Source organism: Poecilia latipinna, unplaced genomic scaffold (assembly GCF_001443285.1).
Source record: "Poecilia latipinna isolate Pla-1442-1.1 unplaced genomic scaffold, P_latipinna-1.0 Scaffold726, whole genome shotgun sequence".
Lineage (NCBI taxonomy): Eukaryota > Metazoa > Chordata > Actinopteri > Cyprinodontiformes > Poeciliidae > Poecilia > Poecilia latipinna.
The window spans coordinates 127634-145832 of NW_015113342.1; the positions used below are offsets into that span (position 1 = coordinate 127634).

Sequence of the window (18199 nt, forward strand, 5' to 3'; positions counted from 1 at the left end):
TGAGTCCCCTAGGTTTTTGTTTGGTTCTCTGGTATTTTTTTAGCCATTTTATTAAAAAAATTAAAAAAAAAAAAAGTTAAATTTATAGTGTTTCTTTTTTTTTTAATTCTTTTTTTTCCCCTTTTTTTTTTTTTTTTTTTTTTAATAAACAGGACCAGAAACGTCCAGTGACTCAAAAGCAGACCCAGGTGACTCATGTAATAACCTTAGCTTAACACAGCAAGAGTTTTTTTTTTTTCTTTGAAGAAAAAGTGAGCCGTGACACACACCTGTTGCTGAAAATAGATTAAAACTCAAAACATCTATTATGTATGCCTCTCATGTACCGAGGCAAAATTCCTCGACTCATTTTGTGTTTCGAATGATTCATAAATCCCAATCAATGTTTGAATATATAAATAGCACATTTTGACTTTAGTTTTTTTTTTTTTTTTTGTGGCCCACAACACTTTGAACTTGGTGACTTTTGGACACTTCTGACAAAAAGGGTCTGGCTCTATCCAAGTACATTAACATAGAAAGTTCAGTGGGAGGAAAAAGTGCTAAAGCAACAGGGAGGTTGTTAAGCAAAGCCCAGAGAGGCTGGGGTCACTGATGCAAACAGTCATGAAATAATTGAGTACATGTAGTTGTACAGTAAATGTTTAACTGAACATAACTAGTTCAGTACAATTTATGTTCTGATAAACTTCATTTTGGATTATTATTAGGTACATGATATTTGAGATATTTGAGAGTTCAATTGAATTACTGGAAAACAAAAAAAAAACTATTTTAAATGACATCATGATGCAAGTGTATAACACACAGGATGCTCCCTTACACCCACTTGTTTGTGTGATCTGTGTGAATTAACTTACATAAAATATCTACTATGCTCCCTGGGGGAAAAAACCCATAAAAAAATAAAACATATAAAGGTTTTATTGGAGACGTAGTCAGACAGAAGAGCAGGGAAGCAAGTAGCTGCCCTTTAGAATCAAACAGTACATAAAAAGCAGCCACATCCTCCTCCTGACAGGACCGCACTGTTAACGTGTGATCTGTCATGATCTGAGGAGAGGAAGGAATCCACCAGCCTCCATTACCATTTCGGTCCCCCCACACCCTCCCCGAGGCCATCTTCCTCCTCAAAAGGAAAAAAAGAAAAAAAAAGAAAAAAAAAGCAATCAGGCAGAGAGCAGTGTGCCGACGAGCCAGCCAGCAGGGGTCGACTAGCCCTTCTCAGACTCTGCGGAGGAGAAATGGACCCTTAATCACCCCTCCTCCCCGCTCGCTCCTGTGGAGAGGGTCCAAGGCGATGCAGCGGGTTTCCCTCTCATCAGTTCTCCACGTTTGCCCTGAGCGTGCGAGGCTTTGGTCTTTGATGTGGCCGGCAGTCCTGGCTCGTGGCCCTCCGGTGTGCGGCCGGAGAGATGGGCCGAGGGCGGGGGAGGTAGAGTGCCGGGGTCCTGCCGCCTCGCGGCAGCGCCCTGCTGCAGCTCAGCGAGCGTCTGTCCTCGGCGCCGGACTGCGGCCCCAGGTGAGACTCGCACAGGTCCAGCAGGGACACTACCTGCTCCCTCAGCGCGAGGGATTTGAACCGCCGCCCCGCCAGGTTGAAAAAGGCTTCCACGAATGCCTGCAGTCCCATCCCTGTACGGGGAACAGGAAACGCCGATTTACAAGCGCGGCGACTTTTTGAGGCATACGCACACGGCGCCTTAAACCGTTATTGGTACCCACTACTGTAAAGATGAAAAATGTGAGTAAAATTGTTTAAAGGGGATAAAAGCTCCTCGCTAAGATTTTTTTTTTCCCCAAGGGATGCACGATATATCAGCATCAACGTCTCTATCGGCATTGTGTGCGTTTGATTATTTGTAGAAAAGGATTCATCTGCAGCCAAAAAGGTAATAATTCAAACATCAACATGTGAAAAGCTCATAGCAAAAAGATTAAATAAAATGCATCCAGGTTAAGACGATCCCTAATTGTCAGTTTCTTTGTCATTTGATCTTTTCCTTTTTCTAATTTTGGACCGAATGAAATGTTCATAACTTGGTGTGATCTGAATGGAACGAGCTTTACATCCTGAAAAAAAAGAAAAAGTCCAAGCAATTTTCACCTTTCAGCTTAGAAAAGCTGAAGGTAATAACCTTTCAGCTGACAGCTTCTTTAGAACTGTGGCTGAAAGGAGAAGGAAAGTTTCGTTAGCAGTGAATGAGTCCAGCTTTAGACCAAATTACATCATAGATTTCTGCTAAAAGTGGGTTGATCTCCTCAAGTAATAAGTAGCCTTCCTATCCGACTTTTTGTGAGGTCAGTGTGACTCAAACTCGAGAACAACAGATAAGAAAACAATAAATCTGAGAGGGATTCATACCTCACTAGGTCTGTTGCACCATTATTCTACTCGTAACGTCTTTTAAAAATCATCTTCGCTTCTTATCGGTTCCCCATAAATACACCTGACTGAACGCGCCCAGACGCAACAGCCGACCGACTCCAGTCCTACTGAAAGCTCATCTGACATTCAGCCTACACGCTCCCCAGTGGACCTCCTCATGCCGGTCCATGCCACATCCAACAATCTACTCTACGTCGCAGTCTTTGCGAGGTGGGACGCCTGAATAATTCATGTCGGGACGGTCTCTGCGCCGCCATGCTGTGATCTCGCCTCATTTCAATTATGGGAGAAGGGACTCTGACGGAGAACGACAAGCATTTATAGGGGAGCACATTATTTTCACAGAGTCTCAAGGATGTTCAGTTCTCTGTTCTCCAAGAACCCAGTGGGAGGTCTTGTTTTTTTTTTTTTTGGTTTTTTTGGGAGTATTTGTTACCTGCTTCTCGGGAGTCGGCCAGGGCGAAGGACCATCGACGTGTGATGTCAATATACAAGATGTCCACTGAGGCCATGGTGAGGTTGCTGTTGCTCAGTTTACAAGTCCTGGAAACATAAAGGAATATTAATGTCTAAATCAAATGCGACCTAATAAGAGAACCAAAAATGTTTTAATGTCCGTCTTAAGATGCAATGAAACGTTTTGGTGATTTATGATCTCCATTTTAGTAAAACTTAAGAGCGGCTGCAACTGATTGAAGCCAAATCCGATGTCTTAAGGAGCTAATGTTTCATAGCAACAGAAGTGATGAGATGGGCAGACAAAAAGTTTACAAAGTTTACCTTTTAAACAATATAACATAGCTATATGTTATATTGTTGATTAGCACTGATAGCAGCCCTAAGACAATAGCGTGTACTATAGTTGCACCGATTGCAGTTTTCTGGCCGATCACCAAAAGCCTGACCTGCCAGGTAGTGGGTCGGTCAGTTAGCTCTGTCAGAGTAAAACAAAAGGGGAAATTGGCTGGTTTTAGGTAGACAAAATCAATGGATAAGGTCACTTTCATAGGCAAGTCCAGAACCAAAGTATCAGGAACTGAGGACCGATGTATCTCATCTTTACTGTAACATTTCAAAAAGGTTCCCAACCTTTATAAATCAAGCATGTTTCATTAAAGTTGAAAGCTCAAAAAAAAAAAGAGACTCCTCTCTGTTCAGCCTTCCTATTGTCCGCTCAAAGTCTTGCTCTCTCTTGCAACCTAAACGAACAGCATGTCTTGACATGCCATGTGAAGTACAGTTTCCTTTTCAAATGGTTTCTTACTGCGTTTAGTTTCCTCTGAATTCATTTCATTTGATCAGAAAAAGATCGTATGATTAAGTTTTCAACAGGCCGGTAACCACATCAGAGCCAATGAAGCCAAACAGGCGATTCTGGCTGATTTGTGGGTTTATTTCTTTTCTAAATCAAATGCTGAACACTGCACATCTTGCAGTATATGAATATTTCACTGACCCAGAGCTGTCAGGTCAGAAAGTCGGTGTTGTATTCCAGAGATACCTGAAGGGCGAGGACCACTGCAGCATCAGGCTATGATGCTGCTTCTAAAGTGTACAATATTAGCCCAACACAGTCCAGCTACTTGTTAACCCAAATGGTGACAGGAACAGCGAAGATGGCTGCCGCATCGTTTTATAAGCTTTGCTACAAGACAAGATGAAATATTCACCTTTTTATGTAAGATAATAATGAGACTGCGTGTGTGTGTGTGTGTGTGTGTGTGTGTGGTGTTTTGTGACAGAATCCCAACAATACAGCAAGAACTGATTCTGTGTTTATGCAGCAGTAAACAGAAAAAAAAAAAGAATTTAGTGCAAAGCAGTACGAAAGGATAAGAAAGGACGATGCTCGTTTTTGAGAAAGTTATTACTTTTAATGAGAAATCCGACATTCTGCAGACCTGTAATTGTTTAGAGGGAAAGTGATGTGTTTATTTCTTTCTTTTTGTTGCAGGGCCTTCATTACTTAAACTCTATATGCTCAGTTTCTTTCTTTTTATTTATTTATTACATGCAATAATGATAATATTATGCAAATGGGGTTCCGACGAGCTACAAATGCCATACTTTCTTTATTTTTTTTTTCAAATTCCCAGAGCTCTGAGCTTATTTTAGTTCAAATTTTAAGTTCACAGATGAAAATATGCCATAATTCCTTTAGCAGATGTCGGTGCAGGGGTCAGACTTTAAATATGGAACCATGGAAGGATGGATGGATGAACAGATGGATGGGCATAGAAACGGATGGACGGCTAAAGTCTGCGGATGGAATTATTTTCCCAAACTCCATTCCACACTAAGTCTATTCCAGACGGCATGGTAATCCTGTAAATTGAATTTAAAAACTGCATTTGCTCCGATACCGTAAAATGTGATGCATTATTTCCTGAAGGGAATTCTGCATGAAAAACAAGCTTTACCTTCAACAGAGATGAAATTATTACAACATGCATACGGTACCCATTTTTCACGCTCTCTTTTTAATATAAGCATATGGAGTCTTTGAAAGTATTTATAGAGTAATTAAAGTTAAGACTATTTCCTGAACTCCCAGCAAGAATGTTCTGTCCTTAAAAAGAGGCTAAAATAGGGTGAGACAGTGTTTTGCTGCAGAATCTAAATTAATAAAAGCCTCTCTGGTCTCAGCGCTTTGAAACCACAGCTCAGATGAGGCTCTCACTACTTCAGACAGAATCTGTGAATGCACCTGTTTCTTTTACTTTATTAAGTCGGCGTGCCGACTCTGTGCTGCGTACATATGCTAAATCTGGGAGGATTTTTTTATCCAGGGGAATCAGCGTCCGTCTTAATCCTTTTCGTCTTACTGCAGTAAAACGAAGGCTTGCTTTGCTGTGTGTTTGCAGCTTACATGGCAGAGTGATATCAGGATCAAAACAAAACATGTGCACCTGATGAAGGTTCGGAAGGCAGTGGGGCCGAGGCGCATGTTGCCCTTCACCCCGAGGAAGCGAATGAAGAGAGCGGCGATTCGCTCCACCAGCCGCAGGTGGCTGAACTGTTTGGTGTACTTCGGGTAGACCTGCTTCAAGCACAGCGGAGGCAGATTACCCGCGTTATCTGGACTCCGGCCTTGAGAGTCGCCGTCCGCTGGGATCACCTCCACAGGATCGGACCCGCCTCCTGCTGGGTGAGGAGTCCTGATGTAGATACCACAACAAAAACAAAACGGAGGGTTGGGGGGAAGAAGGTTTGTTATTCATTTGATGCAATGTTAATCAAGATTGACTGTACAGACGTGCATGGTAATAACAGGGCATGTATTTGTGCTCAATAGTCTGTGTGAGTCATTAGAAAAAAATGTCCATCACAGGTGACCATCAGTCAGAATGCATAGAGGGATTTGAATTGCTTTATTTTAAGAACTCCACACCAAAGTAATGCAAGTATGGCAGGACAAACCAGACTTATAAAGGCTCAATCGTTTTGCTGATATGTCAGCTTTTGATTATTCCACAACAAAGCAGTGCGGTTGAGGTGTTGTCATTAAATAAATCCACCGGTACGCCTCCAATCAAGTCAAATGACATCATGTAGACTGAAATCTTGCTCTATTTTCTCTAAAATTTCAAGACTGAATCAAAAACTCAGATTTTCCATCATTTTTTTTCTGCCGTTTTGCGGTATAGTGCTGATTTTGTTGTCTGATTTTGTTTGTCTAAGGTTTGCACTGAAGAACTAGGCTAATCTTAGCATCTAGACTCGATTACATAATAATTTATAATTTAATACAATACTAGTTAATCTAGTTTAGACAAGCCATAAATTAAGTGCTTACTTTAAGCGGCGTATTTCAATGTTTCAGCTTCTTTCTGCCTGACACACACAGACACACAGACACACACACACACACACACTCTGTCTGAGCACTGCACACACAGCAGATCATGACAGAAAGCCATTAAACTGCAGCTGTCAACAGTTGTTTTTGTTGTTGTTTTTTTTCCCCCTCCCTCCACTCTAAATGCCATTGTTAAGATTATCAGGTGGGAGAAAAACCCAACAAATTAATGTGCACGGTCTATATAATTCAGATTTGCGAGCCCTGCACATGAAAACAGACGGTCGTTTTTACACACCAGCCATTAAAGCTGCGGCTGCGCTGCTCGCAGAGGGCACGGCTGATATATAATCACTGACTCTACGACGACAGCGGGCATCAGGAGTCAAGTTTAATCGGGGGCTTTATGTCTTGAATGGAAACCTGAGCCGAACAGGATCAAACAAGGACATCTGTCACCTTTATGCTGGTTAATTTGACCTTTGCCGTCAGACAGGATTTACAAAAGATAAGCAGTTGTCCCACTACTCTAACTTCTTTATGTTGCCTCTTTTCCCCCTCATTAAATTGAACTTAACCTCTTTATTTTAAGTCTATCCTCCAATGTGTCTTTCCTTTTCCCAAGTTCCTACTGTACGCACAAAAGTTCTTGCTCGCTTCTTATGAGACACGTGGGCTGAAAGCCAGTCTCACTGGCATCCCGTCAGTCCTGTCCCAGCCTGCCGGTGCCTTCGCAAAGTCTAAGTTTACCGTTCTTCTTGATACCGGCATGGGTGACACCAAGACAGCATTTCTTTAAGTTTGATAGAATCAATTGTCCCTGGGGGGATACAGAGGGACGCCACCCACACGCAGATTTAGCAGGACAGACTGTGCTAGAAGCAGACAAACCTTGCACAGGCACAGACAGACTGGGGGAATTTCCACATACTGCAGCAAAGAGAGAGAGAAATGAAGGAAGGAGAGCTAGAAACAGGCAAAGACAGTTATTACGTTTTGGACGTTAAACTAGTTCTAACATGACAACAAGCTACAATAGAACGCTTTGTGACAAAATATAACCAAGTGTCAGGATGGCCCAGTCAAATCAAGGCTTAAACCCAAATAAACATATGTAGCAAGGCACATAAGATCCTCAAAACATTAAAGTTGATGTGTTTGGTTTTAACCTGTGTGCCTAAGTACAAAGTGTATGAATACCTTCAGAAAGGCACTAAGAGAAAAAAAACACAAAAAAAACAGAACTTCATAACTATGCTCTGTATTTAGTTTGCCTCATTTCCCCTTATGCGGATGATACCTTTATAATGGGATATTTTAGCGCCTCATGCCTGTGAATATAAGCTTTTCACCTCACATGATGGCTCATAAATCACTTCCAAAGACAGAATACTCAGGATTAATGAGCTGGGTGCACGCTACATATCTGAGAGTCACTGATACTGTCACAAACTCGCGTATATAATTCCTCGTTTATCTCTTCTCCCTTCAAAGTGGCACTTCTTCCTCCCCCTTTCCCCTTTTGTTCCATCTTTCGGGTTTGAATATTTTTCTTATAAAACAGTAGTGTGGTATCGTCCGACCGACTTTTGCCCATGCTGCGTCAGGCTTTCCCTTCGCTTCTCTTCATCTTGAGAAGTAAAATCCCAACATGCGTAAACTTTGAATAAATCTCTTCTAAATGACTGAGTTTCATTCATTCCACCTACACCTGGGTGTTATCCTTGTGCTTTCTTTTTTGTTTTTTTGTTTTTTTTGACATCGCGTCTGTAGGCTGCTTGTGAAATACCCAATTAGTCTGAAGTGGCTTTAAAAAATCTTTCAAGTCCATATCTTTTCTATCTTTTTACATGAATTGAAATTCTTAATAAAGCCATTCAGGTATTTCTTTTCTAATCATAAAAAGGTTTGCTCCTCTCAGTCAGAGAAGTCTAATTTCACATTACACTGTCACTTTTTATCCGACTGCTCAACGAGTTTCTAATATAAAAGTCAATTTCTCCTCTTACTTTTAAATGGTTGATTTATATCTTTGTTCTAATATTTAAATCATGTCACCTTTTCCTCTCAACTCCTCCATTAGATTCAACTTTTTACCAAATATCACTTGAAGTTGCTTGACTGAAAACTCTGATCTGAATAATTAGGTGTGAATCTTTGGCTTTTTCTGACCCAATAGAAAATTTAAAAAACATGAGCATTAACTTGATCGATACAACATTAATGAACTGAATTTGCAGAAATATTTTTTTTTAATCAAAAGTAGTATAACGCATAGAGGAGGAAAAACGGGATGTAGAAAGGAGGACGTAGATGTGGATCCAACAAAAAGTAAAGGAATTGCAAGATTATCACCATGCATGCTTCGAGGAATATGTTTTAACTTATCTGGTTTTTAAAGAAAATACACCAACAAAAACCAAAAATGTGGTAAAGTCTTGAGGAATAAACAAACAAACAAAAACAACGTCAGCCTCCTGATCTTGGATCTGAACCAATCAAGGGAAAAAATCTGCCAAATCGGATTTCAGACCGACTGACTGGTGAACCTCTAGTAAATATTATTCAGCCACTTTCCTGAGGTGGGCTTGTTTAAGCGACTCTTGGTGAAAGCTAAATTGTTTAGAGCGACTCAACCTCATCCTGAGGTCGACAACAGGGAATTAAAAACAAACACAAGGCTTGATTTTCCATAGCTTTGCATCATCTCTGTGTGTTTGCTTCTGCATTCTCCTGACTCCCTGAATTGTTTCCAAAAGTCCAAAACTCTTAAGGTAATCTGCACATCTAATCTGGTTATAGGTCAGTATAAAGGTATATTTAGCAAAAAATAAATAATATAAATGTCATCATGTCATCTTTAAATTTAAGGAGTTTTCTCAAGCTGCTTAAAAGAAAAAGTAAAGCAGTCTTCAACCGATGTCCATTGTTTATATATTTCAAGACAAATGAATCTGTTTGAAAATATTTCTGCTTGCAAAAAACACAGTCAAGTGACAATTTCTATTAAAAGCAGAACAGCGAAATAATATTGTGTGCCTTAACTATGTTTAATACTATTAGAATCTGGAAGTTTGTTTTCGACTTTTTTGCTAAAAAGAAAGTATATCAAACTCAATATACAATAGTTGTTATAATAATTACCATTAAAACTAACAGTTTTAACAGTTAGCTTAGCAGCAAAACCTTTGGCAGCTTTTGCTGCTAAAGTGGCATTTTGTATGTCACTTTAGCAGCAGGTCCAATAATTGCTGCTTCTCTGGTGTTACTGAAGCATTTCGATCTTGTGTGTGTGTGTGTGTGTGTAAGTTTGGATCATGCCAATTCAAAGCACACGCAGAAAGGAAGCAAGAGACCTATTTAAATATTAATGGTTCATAAATATTACAGTAATGGTGATAAGCACTTATTTGCCAAGATATATTTTTGGTTTCCATGAACACGTTTAACGTTTTCCTACCATCTCCTCTGAACACAAGATTCCTTTGCGTTTCTAGTGTTAATTTTTTTTTGACAACTCAATCATTATAAATCAGGAAATAGATCATTATGGCTTCCCTGTTCTTTAAAAAACTAGATGTTCAGTTTAAGACTGAAAAAGTAAAGCTTTAAATAATCTCCCTCTGAGGCCCAGAGGGAGATTATCCAACCTATAACATATAATGGACGTTAGATCAAGAGATTAAAGAATGTTTAATAGAGTGGAGATAGAAATTAGTTCAACAGGAAGTTAAGGGAGCATCATCCCCAAGCAGACACTGCTCCTGGATGCAAAGAAAAGATCAAATAATGAGGCTAATTTAAAGATAAGGTAGCTAAAATTTAAAGTAGAAGGAACAGAATGAGAATAACAGAAAAGGATGAGGAAATAAGTTGAAAGCAGACAGAAAGAATAAATCTGCTTTTCATATTGAAATATGGAATGATGGCGTGGGGGGGAGGAAAAGGACACTCCCTAATTGAGAAGCAGATCTATTTCCAAGCACCACACAGGCCCAGTCGAGCAGAGAGATTGAGCCACTACATTGGCACAGTGATGTGTGAGTTTCCTCCATGCCTCAGTTGATTTAATTTTTTCTGTTTAACAAGCTTAGAGAGAGCCGCTGAGTGGTGCGGGGCCCCGGCTCGGAGGAGCGGGTGGGCAGAGTGAGATATCGTGTTCTTAAAGCGGGCATGCTGACAGAGAGCGGTGGCGCGGGGAGGGGGTGCTGAGACAAACATCCGACTTCAAACGGGGTGTTTACGCTGAGGTGTGCGGCACTTACGCTGTCAGTTTCTTGTTGAAGGGGTCCATGAGGCGCAGCGTGTCCCTGATCACCCCCACTTTCACCTGCTCGTCTACTGGACTGGGAACGTACTCGAAAACTCCCGGAGCCACCTGAGACAGACATGCGCTTAATACAAGAGGTGGTGGTGGGGGGGTGATGCTGATGGGAACCAGTGTCTTACTTCCTGTTCATGTTCTATTCTCATACTGGGGTTGGAGTTGACCTCTAGTAACACCGGCTTCAGGTTCTTCATCAGCAGGATGTCGAAGCCGAGGATCTGACACACAAACGGACAGCAGCGATTAGAAACACACATTCAAGAAGACTGAAAACTTTGTTCGTCCCAGAAGGGCTGTTTTTTTTCTGTAAACATGTTCGTAAAAAACTTCAATTTGTTTAGTTTTTCATTTTTATTTTTTTGTCATTTGTAACAACCTGATCCCCCAGGGGTGAAAACAGGTTATGTGGGTGACTTTAGTGAAATTGAAAAAAAAAAAAAAAAACAGCAAATAGAGGGGTGTTAATAGGTTTTCAAAAAAAAAAAAAACTATTAAAAAATTATAAAAATCAATATTTTACATTCCTTGCAACCATTCAACTGCAAAAAGAATTTTACAAATACGTATTCATATGATAATTTCACTTCCTCCTCTAATAAAGGTAGACTTTATAACTGATTCTTAACAAATCACATGAATCTCATAAAATATATGTGTAGAGCAATAGAGCAAAAGGAAGGAAAGACGAGAAGAAATAAGGGATGAAGGAAGAACAAAGCAACTGAAAGACAAATATAAGTAAAGATAGGAGAAAAATATGGAAATCAAGAAAGAAGGAAAGTTCATAAGACAACATGAATGGCATGACAAAAAAAAGAATGAAGTACATGAGGAAGATCTGTGGTGGGAAAGGAAGGAAGGAAACTGAATAAGAAAGAAACGTGAGGAGGAAGGAAATGCATAAGGAAGAAATACAATCAGAAAAGAAATGGGAGGTGAAATAGACAGAACGAAGGACACAAAGGAAGAAAGGAAAGCACATGAGAAAGGGAGGAAGGACTCAACAATAGAATATGAAACTAAGTGAAGAAGCAAAAATAGTTCCCGATCTCCTTCCTTTTTTTCCATTCTTATCCAGAGCTGGAAAACCAGGAAATAAAATACTATTAGCTCCAAAATTTTCCACATTGCGTTAGAAAACCTGAGCACTTTGACTGGCTGGCAAACAAACAAACGTGTTAATAACACACTGGCCTGCAGCTCCGCTGTCACACCCACCTGGAAACAAGTAGGCCCTGGCTTAGCAGGCGGTATATCGGCTTGGTAGTGGACTTTAAGGTCCGGTAGCACGGCGATGACGGACTTGATGACGAGGGCGATGATGTCCGACCAGACCCGCTTGATGTCCACGCCCTTGGCTGCCAGCCTGTAGAGCACGCTGGAGAGCGTCCGCTTGCTGCCTGTGTTCTGGCTGTCTGAGTGGACGTAGTTGCCGCTTTGAACGTTGAGCGAGTAGTTGGTCAGGTGCATGAAGACGCGGCTCAGGTTCTTCTGGCTTGGCTCCTGCAAAGACAAAAATAAAATAAAAAAAATAAAAAACGGCAATTCCATATAAACGAACTCAAAACAAGCCCGTCGGGTTTATCGGCGGCCTAAGCGCTACCTGGTACGGTTCGGTGCAGAAGCGCGTCAGGCCTTCTTTGGCGATGTAGATCTCCAGCGGCTGCACGGACTTTATCAGCACGTAGAGGCGGATGTCGAATTTGAGCTTGTCGATGAGCAGCGGCTTGTGGATGTACTCCTGCACCACCGCTTGTTTGGCCTGCGCGCCCACCACCAGCTTCAGATCGCCGGGGTCTCGGATGAGGTAGATGCCGTCCCCTTGCGATCCCCCGTCGGGCTTGACGATGAAAGTCGGGCTCTCCGTGGCGTCGCTCTCCTTCACCATACGAATCTGCAGCAGAGGAGCAAGGGGGGCAGAAACGACAGTTCACAACTGATACGGTCCAAAGAAAACACACGCTACTTCATCCAGTACGCCAAGCTAAACCAGGATGTTGTAATCAAATCTTAGTGTAATCTCATTCCTCACCGGACTAATAATAGACAAGAGCCAGAGAGGCTTGATCTGCACCAAAATCGTCCAGAGGTTTCTCTGGATTAACATGCAAGCCCAGAAAAGTCGACAGCATTGTTCACAGTGTTAATTATCCCAGGATATGTTATGTAATCCTACGCTGCTGCGGTTCAGATGAACGGTAATAGATGTAAATAGGTTTCTGGATCTCTGCAGGGAGGCAGGATGAGAAGTGACTCTGAATGTATATATTGATGTTGTGGCGCCCCCTGCTGTACAAAGTCTGTTATTTCCTTCCTCTCTGCCAAACGTTTACTTAAAAATGGCTAGGAAAATGAAGCTTTTATGTTATTACAAATGATTATAAATCAGAAAACAATTAGGAATAAAAAAACATCGTGAAGACAAACGAGTAATTCTAAATATGAGCATCACCCTGTGTCTCAGTGTCTGCAGCTGGATTTTATAGCACAGGATATGACTAGTGTGCGATTTTAATTCGGCATTTAGTTAGACTGACTATAAATGTTGATAACTGTTGGCAGTGCAGAGATAAGTGTTGGCAGGGCAGTGTTGATAAATGTTGATAACTAGCTGGCATCATGTCCAGTGCCGGCTAGAGTGATGACAGAATAAACAACAGCGGCTCTTAGTAGCGAACACACTCTGTTAAAATGCCAGATCACAGAGGGAGATCAGAAATCACTTCACAGCTTTTTTCACATACTGAGACTTTTTTTTTTTTAATCCATAAGAAGTCAAATGAAAACCATGAAACAAAGCTAAAAATGAGCAATAACTCACCTGCAGGTGTGGCAACACTTTAAACTTTACAGACGCGTCTATTGATTCAGCATTCAGTCTTCTTCGGAAGGAGTTGATGATCGCCACCATCTTGACTTGGCCATTCCAGAACTTTCATTTTCAGCTCATGAAAACTTTATTTTGTTGATTTGGATTTTTTTTTTTTTGCCTGAATTCTCTATGATGCCGAAAAATAAAATCTCAATTTATTTTCTGCTTTTAACTCCCGCAGATAACTTTTTAGGCCACAAATGACTTGGAACTGAGTATCAGCTGAAAAAATGGAACATTTACACAATCAAATTGTTTTTTGGTTTTTAGTTAATAACATATGCATAATTACATATTACCAGTCTATACACCTTTGGGAGGCCCTGCACGTTTTTATTACATGAGGTGCTGCAACAGTACCTCTGTGGAAAACTGCTGGTACTCTTCAGGCAGGATCCAGGAGCGCGGATAGAAGTCGTACTCTTCTGGGAAAAGCTCTTGCATGGTCCGAACCGCTCTGCTCAGGTTGATCTTCCTCAGCATCTCCACCATCCCTGCAAAGACACCATTTACAGACAATCCTGCATGATCTCAAGGGAAAGAGGAAGAAATCAATCGCCAATTAAAAAAAAAAATAAATAAATAAAAATAAAATAAAAATAACCTTGATATTCTAATTAAATGTTTCAGCAAAAGTCAGGTGTAAGGACTAAACTAAGCACAAGCTTACGGTGGCCCAGATGCGTCATTGAAATGCAACCCACTCCTCCTCCCCCCCCAAACAACAGCAAAAGATAAAGATATAAAAACTTCCTGTCATAACTTCCATTGTGGCTTTTTGTCATTGTTTTTGTTGTTGCAGCTTTTGCATTTCATTGCCTTTTCTGGCTCTACAAACTAGAGGCATATAGATATGATTTATTTAGAGTTTGATTTATTTCTATATCCATGTTTTGAAATGTTTGTGATAAGGGAATATTTGGTGGTGCTTAAACTCCAAAGCGTTAAAATATTGGTCTAAGTGATGTGCTTGCCAAGACTAATGATCCAACTAGATGAAACAAGGTAGAGTTACTTCATTTACACAAACCCAGCTGAAACTACAAATACATATAATGAGTTATAGGCTGATTGTAGATTAGAGAAGTACATTTAAATACCTGGGAACTTGTTGACTTGTCCTGACACAATATTTTCATTGTCGTGGAAGGAAACACCGTGCCAGTAGATGTCACATGCTGCACGTCTTCCCGTGTGAAACTGAGGAGAGGAAAAGCAAAGCGGTGAGAAGAAGGAATTATTACATTTATACAATGAAAAGAAAACCGGTTAAAAAAATAGTTTGGAAAATGTGAACTGTCTGAAAATATGATTCTGTGGTCATCTTGACCACAGAATCAAGATGATGGTCCGAATGATGTACCGCACACGTTTCAAATACAAAGCAATGCTGCTTAAGAGAAGTAGCAAGGTTTGTTTTGTTTTTTCCCTGGAGTCCACTTTGGTTTCTGCAGAACATCCAAGCTCCATTGGAGTAATGGGTCAAAACCCTGCTCAGTTTGTAAAGGGAGACATGAGGGATTCTAACTCTCCCGTGCCACTCCAAGTCTACAACTTAAGGGTGTCGGCATCTTAAACAATTTACCCTCCTCCCCTCCTGCAGTTGGCCATAGGACAGATAAACCTGTGCCAGAGTTGCGTCTTGTTAATGTGTTAGCGTGACACTGTGTAAAAGGGAAACCCTGGCTGACTGCAAAGACCTGCTATAAATACAGCTACACGCAAGTGTGCAAAGGGGACAAGGGAGGGGAGATTATTTTGAGTAGTTTCTGGGGATTACATCCAGACACAGCTGTCTTTTTGAAAAGTTGCTTTGTTGCTAAAATCTTTCGGTGTCCTTTGGTAGACAATTCAGTTTTCTCTTGCCTGCAGGAATCAGAAGTAGCCCTTTTCGATATTCAGGTTATTTTCCAACCAGACTTCAAGATGTTATGACAACTTTAAATCAAATGTGTGTAAAAATGCCCGACTAGTTTCTAACACTTGACAACAGATGAAAATATGAAGCATTTCCGTGATCCGTCACTCGGACCCTCGGGTGGCCGTTATCTCTACCTCGGAGAGGACTCACTTTATTGGATTAAGGGAGCTTAAGGCTAGTGATTTCTTCCTGTGGCGGAGAAAGCCATAAGTGGAAAGTCAGCTAGCAGATGTAGAGTCAGCTGTTTCAACTCTCCAACTTACACTTTTGCATTCAGTTGTGTTGCCGTCAATGTAGATCCTGAATATTTTACCACCGGCTGAAGGGAACTCGTCCACTTCATAAGTGGGCTAGCAGAGCCGAGCTGCTAAAGTTTCGGCCCCTTCAATGTATGATGACAAAGGCTTTCACGGCGACGGCAGCTCCATGGAGACGTCGACTCTGCTGGGGGTGCTTTGTGCTGACTAAGTATTGCCATATGTCCATCGTTATGGATACCAGTAGCAGGGTTCAAGTGTCACAGACTGGTTACTGGTGATAAGTGCGCCCTGTGCTTCCCCGTCTCATTGAGGCGACATTCTTTCCATGCATAACGGAGGCGGTGTTCATAACAGCTTTGAGTTGGCACTTTAAGAAAGATAAACTCTCAAAACAACTCAGGACAAACAGAAATGAGTAAATAAAAAAAAGTGACCTCAGAAAGTTTTTTTTTGTCTCATTTGTTGCTCTTTAGGTTTACATGCTGTAACACAGGTGAAATAAAATCGTCATTATTTCATCCGAGTCAATGATCTAATTTTAATGACTTAAAGCATGGAGGTTTCAGTCACTGCAACTTGACATTTAATTGATAAATTGTTATTTTTATACTCATGTTTTTAGATTTTGCTGACATGACAATACTTGGTAGTGCTTAAATTCTGAAGTGTTGAAATATTGCTACAATATTTCATGCAGTATTGTGTCTTTCAGATAGAGATTTAAAAAAACAGCAACAAAAGCAAAGTTGGTGGATTAGCAGTGCTGTCCCTTTGAAAAAAAGAAAAGAAAAGAAAGAATTGCTGGAGTAAAGCAGATATTTTTATACCAAATTATTTATCTGCAATCTTCATCTTGAGTCCATGACTTCAAGTAAGGACATTATAGTGGAGGCTGGAGATGAAACTACAAGGTATCTAACTCCTAAACTGCTTTTATTTTACATCCATATATTCAGATTCACATGATAGAACAGTAGGTTGTGTATAAATGGGACTGGGTTTCATCTGAAAGTCACATTGTTCATGTGTAGCCAGCCAAATGACCTTGAGTACCTCTAAATAAAACAAAATGTCACTTTTATACATTTCTGAATAATTCCAGCTATTCTGTGAAGAACTCAGAGGTTTGATGCAGATTATCAGAGAACAAACAGCATCACAAAAAACAAAGTCAGAGGTAAAATTATGCAGCACAACTTTAAAAATAGCATTAAAATAAAACCATCTAGTTGCCTCCTCAAATCTTCAAGGAAAATGTCTATTTGAAAAATGCAGAAGAAGCCCTGGTGTATAAGCCATGTAGAGGAAACAGTAAACATGTTGAGAATGTGATCTGGCTCAGCCAGACAAGCAAAAAAAATACTTTGTGCAGGTCTGTCTCTAAATAAAATAAAATGAAGTTGAAAAAGTTTAGGTAAAGTAAATACACTTTGAATATGATGAGCTGCAACAAAGAAAAAAAAAACACACATCCCCTTCCAAAAAGAAAAAAAAAAACAATTAGCCATCATTTTGTTCTTTAATTCATTAAGCCAATGTAGACAAATGAGTCGACACGACTGGCTTTGAAGCTTCACTCTGAGGGGGGGAAAAAAAAAAACATGAATAAAAGTGGCTTATGAAGACAAACACCTAAGCTGGTTGTAATCCAATTGAGACAGAAGCTGATGACACAGTTCTCCCCAGGATCAAATCATCCTCAGCTTCTTCCCTAAACCATTTATTCATAAGTTTCTGCTTGGACAAAAATACAACACCAACAACAGCAGAGAAAAGAAATGAAATAGTTTCAAATAGCGCACCTCTTTCCACTGTAGCTCCTTGATGCTCAGCTTCAAGGCTTCCAGGGAGGTTTTGGCTTTAGATGTGTCCACCGTCACAGGCCTCCTCTTTCTGGGGAGCTTGAATTCATCCTCGCAGCGTGTTTCCTGTGTGTCGCTGGATTCGTGGACGGCTACGTAGTTCCCGTTACTCTCTGCTGACTTGCCTTGCAGGATCTTCCCCGTCCCCTTGATGAGGAGGGTTTGCTCACAGATAGGACTGTTGATGTTTTTCACAGCGTGAGCTGGAAATCCCTGCAAGGGCTTCCCGCAAGGATTCTTGCGGCTTCTTTTCCCCTTCTGCTTGCAAATATTGGTGGACAGTGCATCCGTCCCCGGGGCGGTGGTGATGCAGCAGCCGGCGGGATCTGGTGAGGCGGAGGGAGAAGACACGGGCATCTCTTCCTCGGGATCCACTTCCTCCTTCTCTGCATCCTCGCCCAGTGATTTCATCTGCCCGAGCTGAACCTTGACATCTCCATAATGATCACTCATTATGGGAAACGCGATAACTCACGCCGCTGCAGTTCCGCGGAGCGCAGTAATCCGAAACCGGGGAGCCGATCAGAAACAATGTGGCCCGCATTGCTATCTTGACCGACCACAAAAAAAAAAAAAAAAAAAAAAAAAAAATATATTAACGCTATAAATTTTCGTTACCTACATCCGTGGGAAAAGCAGCAACGCGAGTTAGCTGGGATCATCTGCGGGTCACTTTTTATTAACGAGCGAAGAAGAACGGCATGTCTCTCTGCAGAGCTAATTTTGACCATATAAAAGCAGCAGGAGAAAAGCGGCGGCGGTGTCGGTC

The 18199-nt window shown here is 40.9% G+C and overlaps 1 protein-coding gene across 2 annotated transcripts; it reads right to left on the bottom strand.

Annotated features, from left to right (window-relative positions):
- Positions 1–143: 143 nt before the first annotated feature.
- ttll11 (tubulin tyrosine ligase-like family, member 11) lies at positions 144–17990 on the bottom strand. Of its 2 annotated transcripts, none has more exons than XM_015045440.1 (10): positions 17371–17990; positions 14488–14587; positions 13748–13881; positions 12119–12400; positions 11734–12018; positions 10638–10733; positions 10454–10566; positions 5299–5547; positions 2826–2932; positions 144–1635 (listed from the first exon to the last, which is right to left on the bottom strand). In XM_015045440.1, exons 1-10 carry the CDS (start codon positions 17881–17883, stop codon positions 1322–1324), a joined length of 2193 nt encoding a protein of 730 aa, XP_014900926.1. In that variant the 5' UTR covers positions 17884–17990; the 3' UTR covers positions 144–1321. The 2 variants fall into 2 exon arrangements, with proteins under 2 accessions (XP_014900926.1, XP_014900925.1); XM_015045439.1 differs by having other exon boundaries at positions 12119–12409.
- Between the last annotated feature and the right edge of the window lie 209 nt (positions 17991–18199).

Bases quoted from the DNA above. Each gene is read 5' to 3' on its own strand.
- ttll11 (XM_015045439.1), bottom strand. From the start codon at position 17,883: ATGAGTGATCATTATGGAGATGTCAAGGTTCAGCTCGGGCAGATGAAA. The intron at 2,933-5,298 runs GTGCACATGTTT...TTATGTTTCCAG, and splicing joins GCCTTCCGAACCTTCATCAG to GACTTGTAAACTGAGCAACA. The intron at 1,636-2,825 runs GTAACAAATACT...TTCCCCGTACAG, and splicing joins GGCCGACTCCCGAGAAGCAG to GGATGGGACTGCAGGCATTC.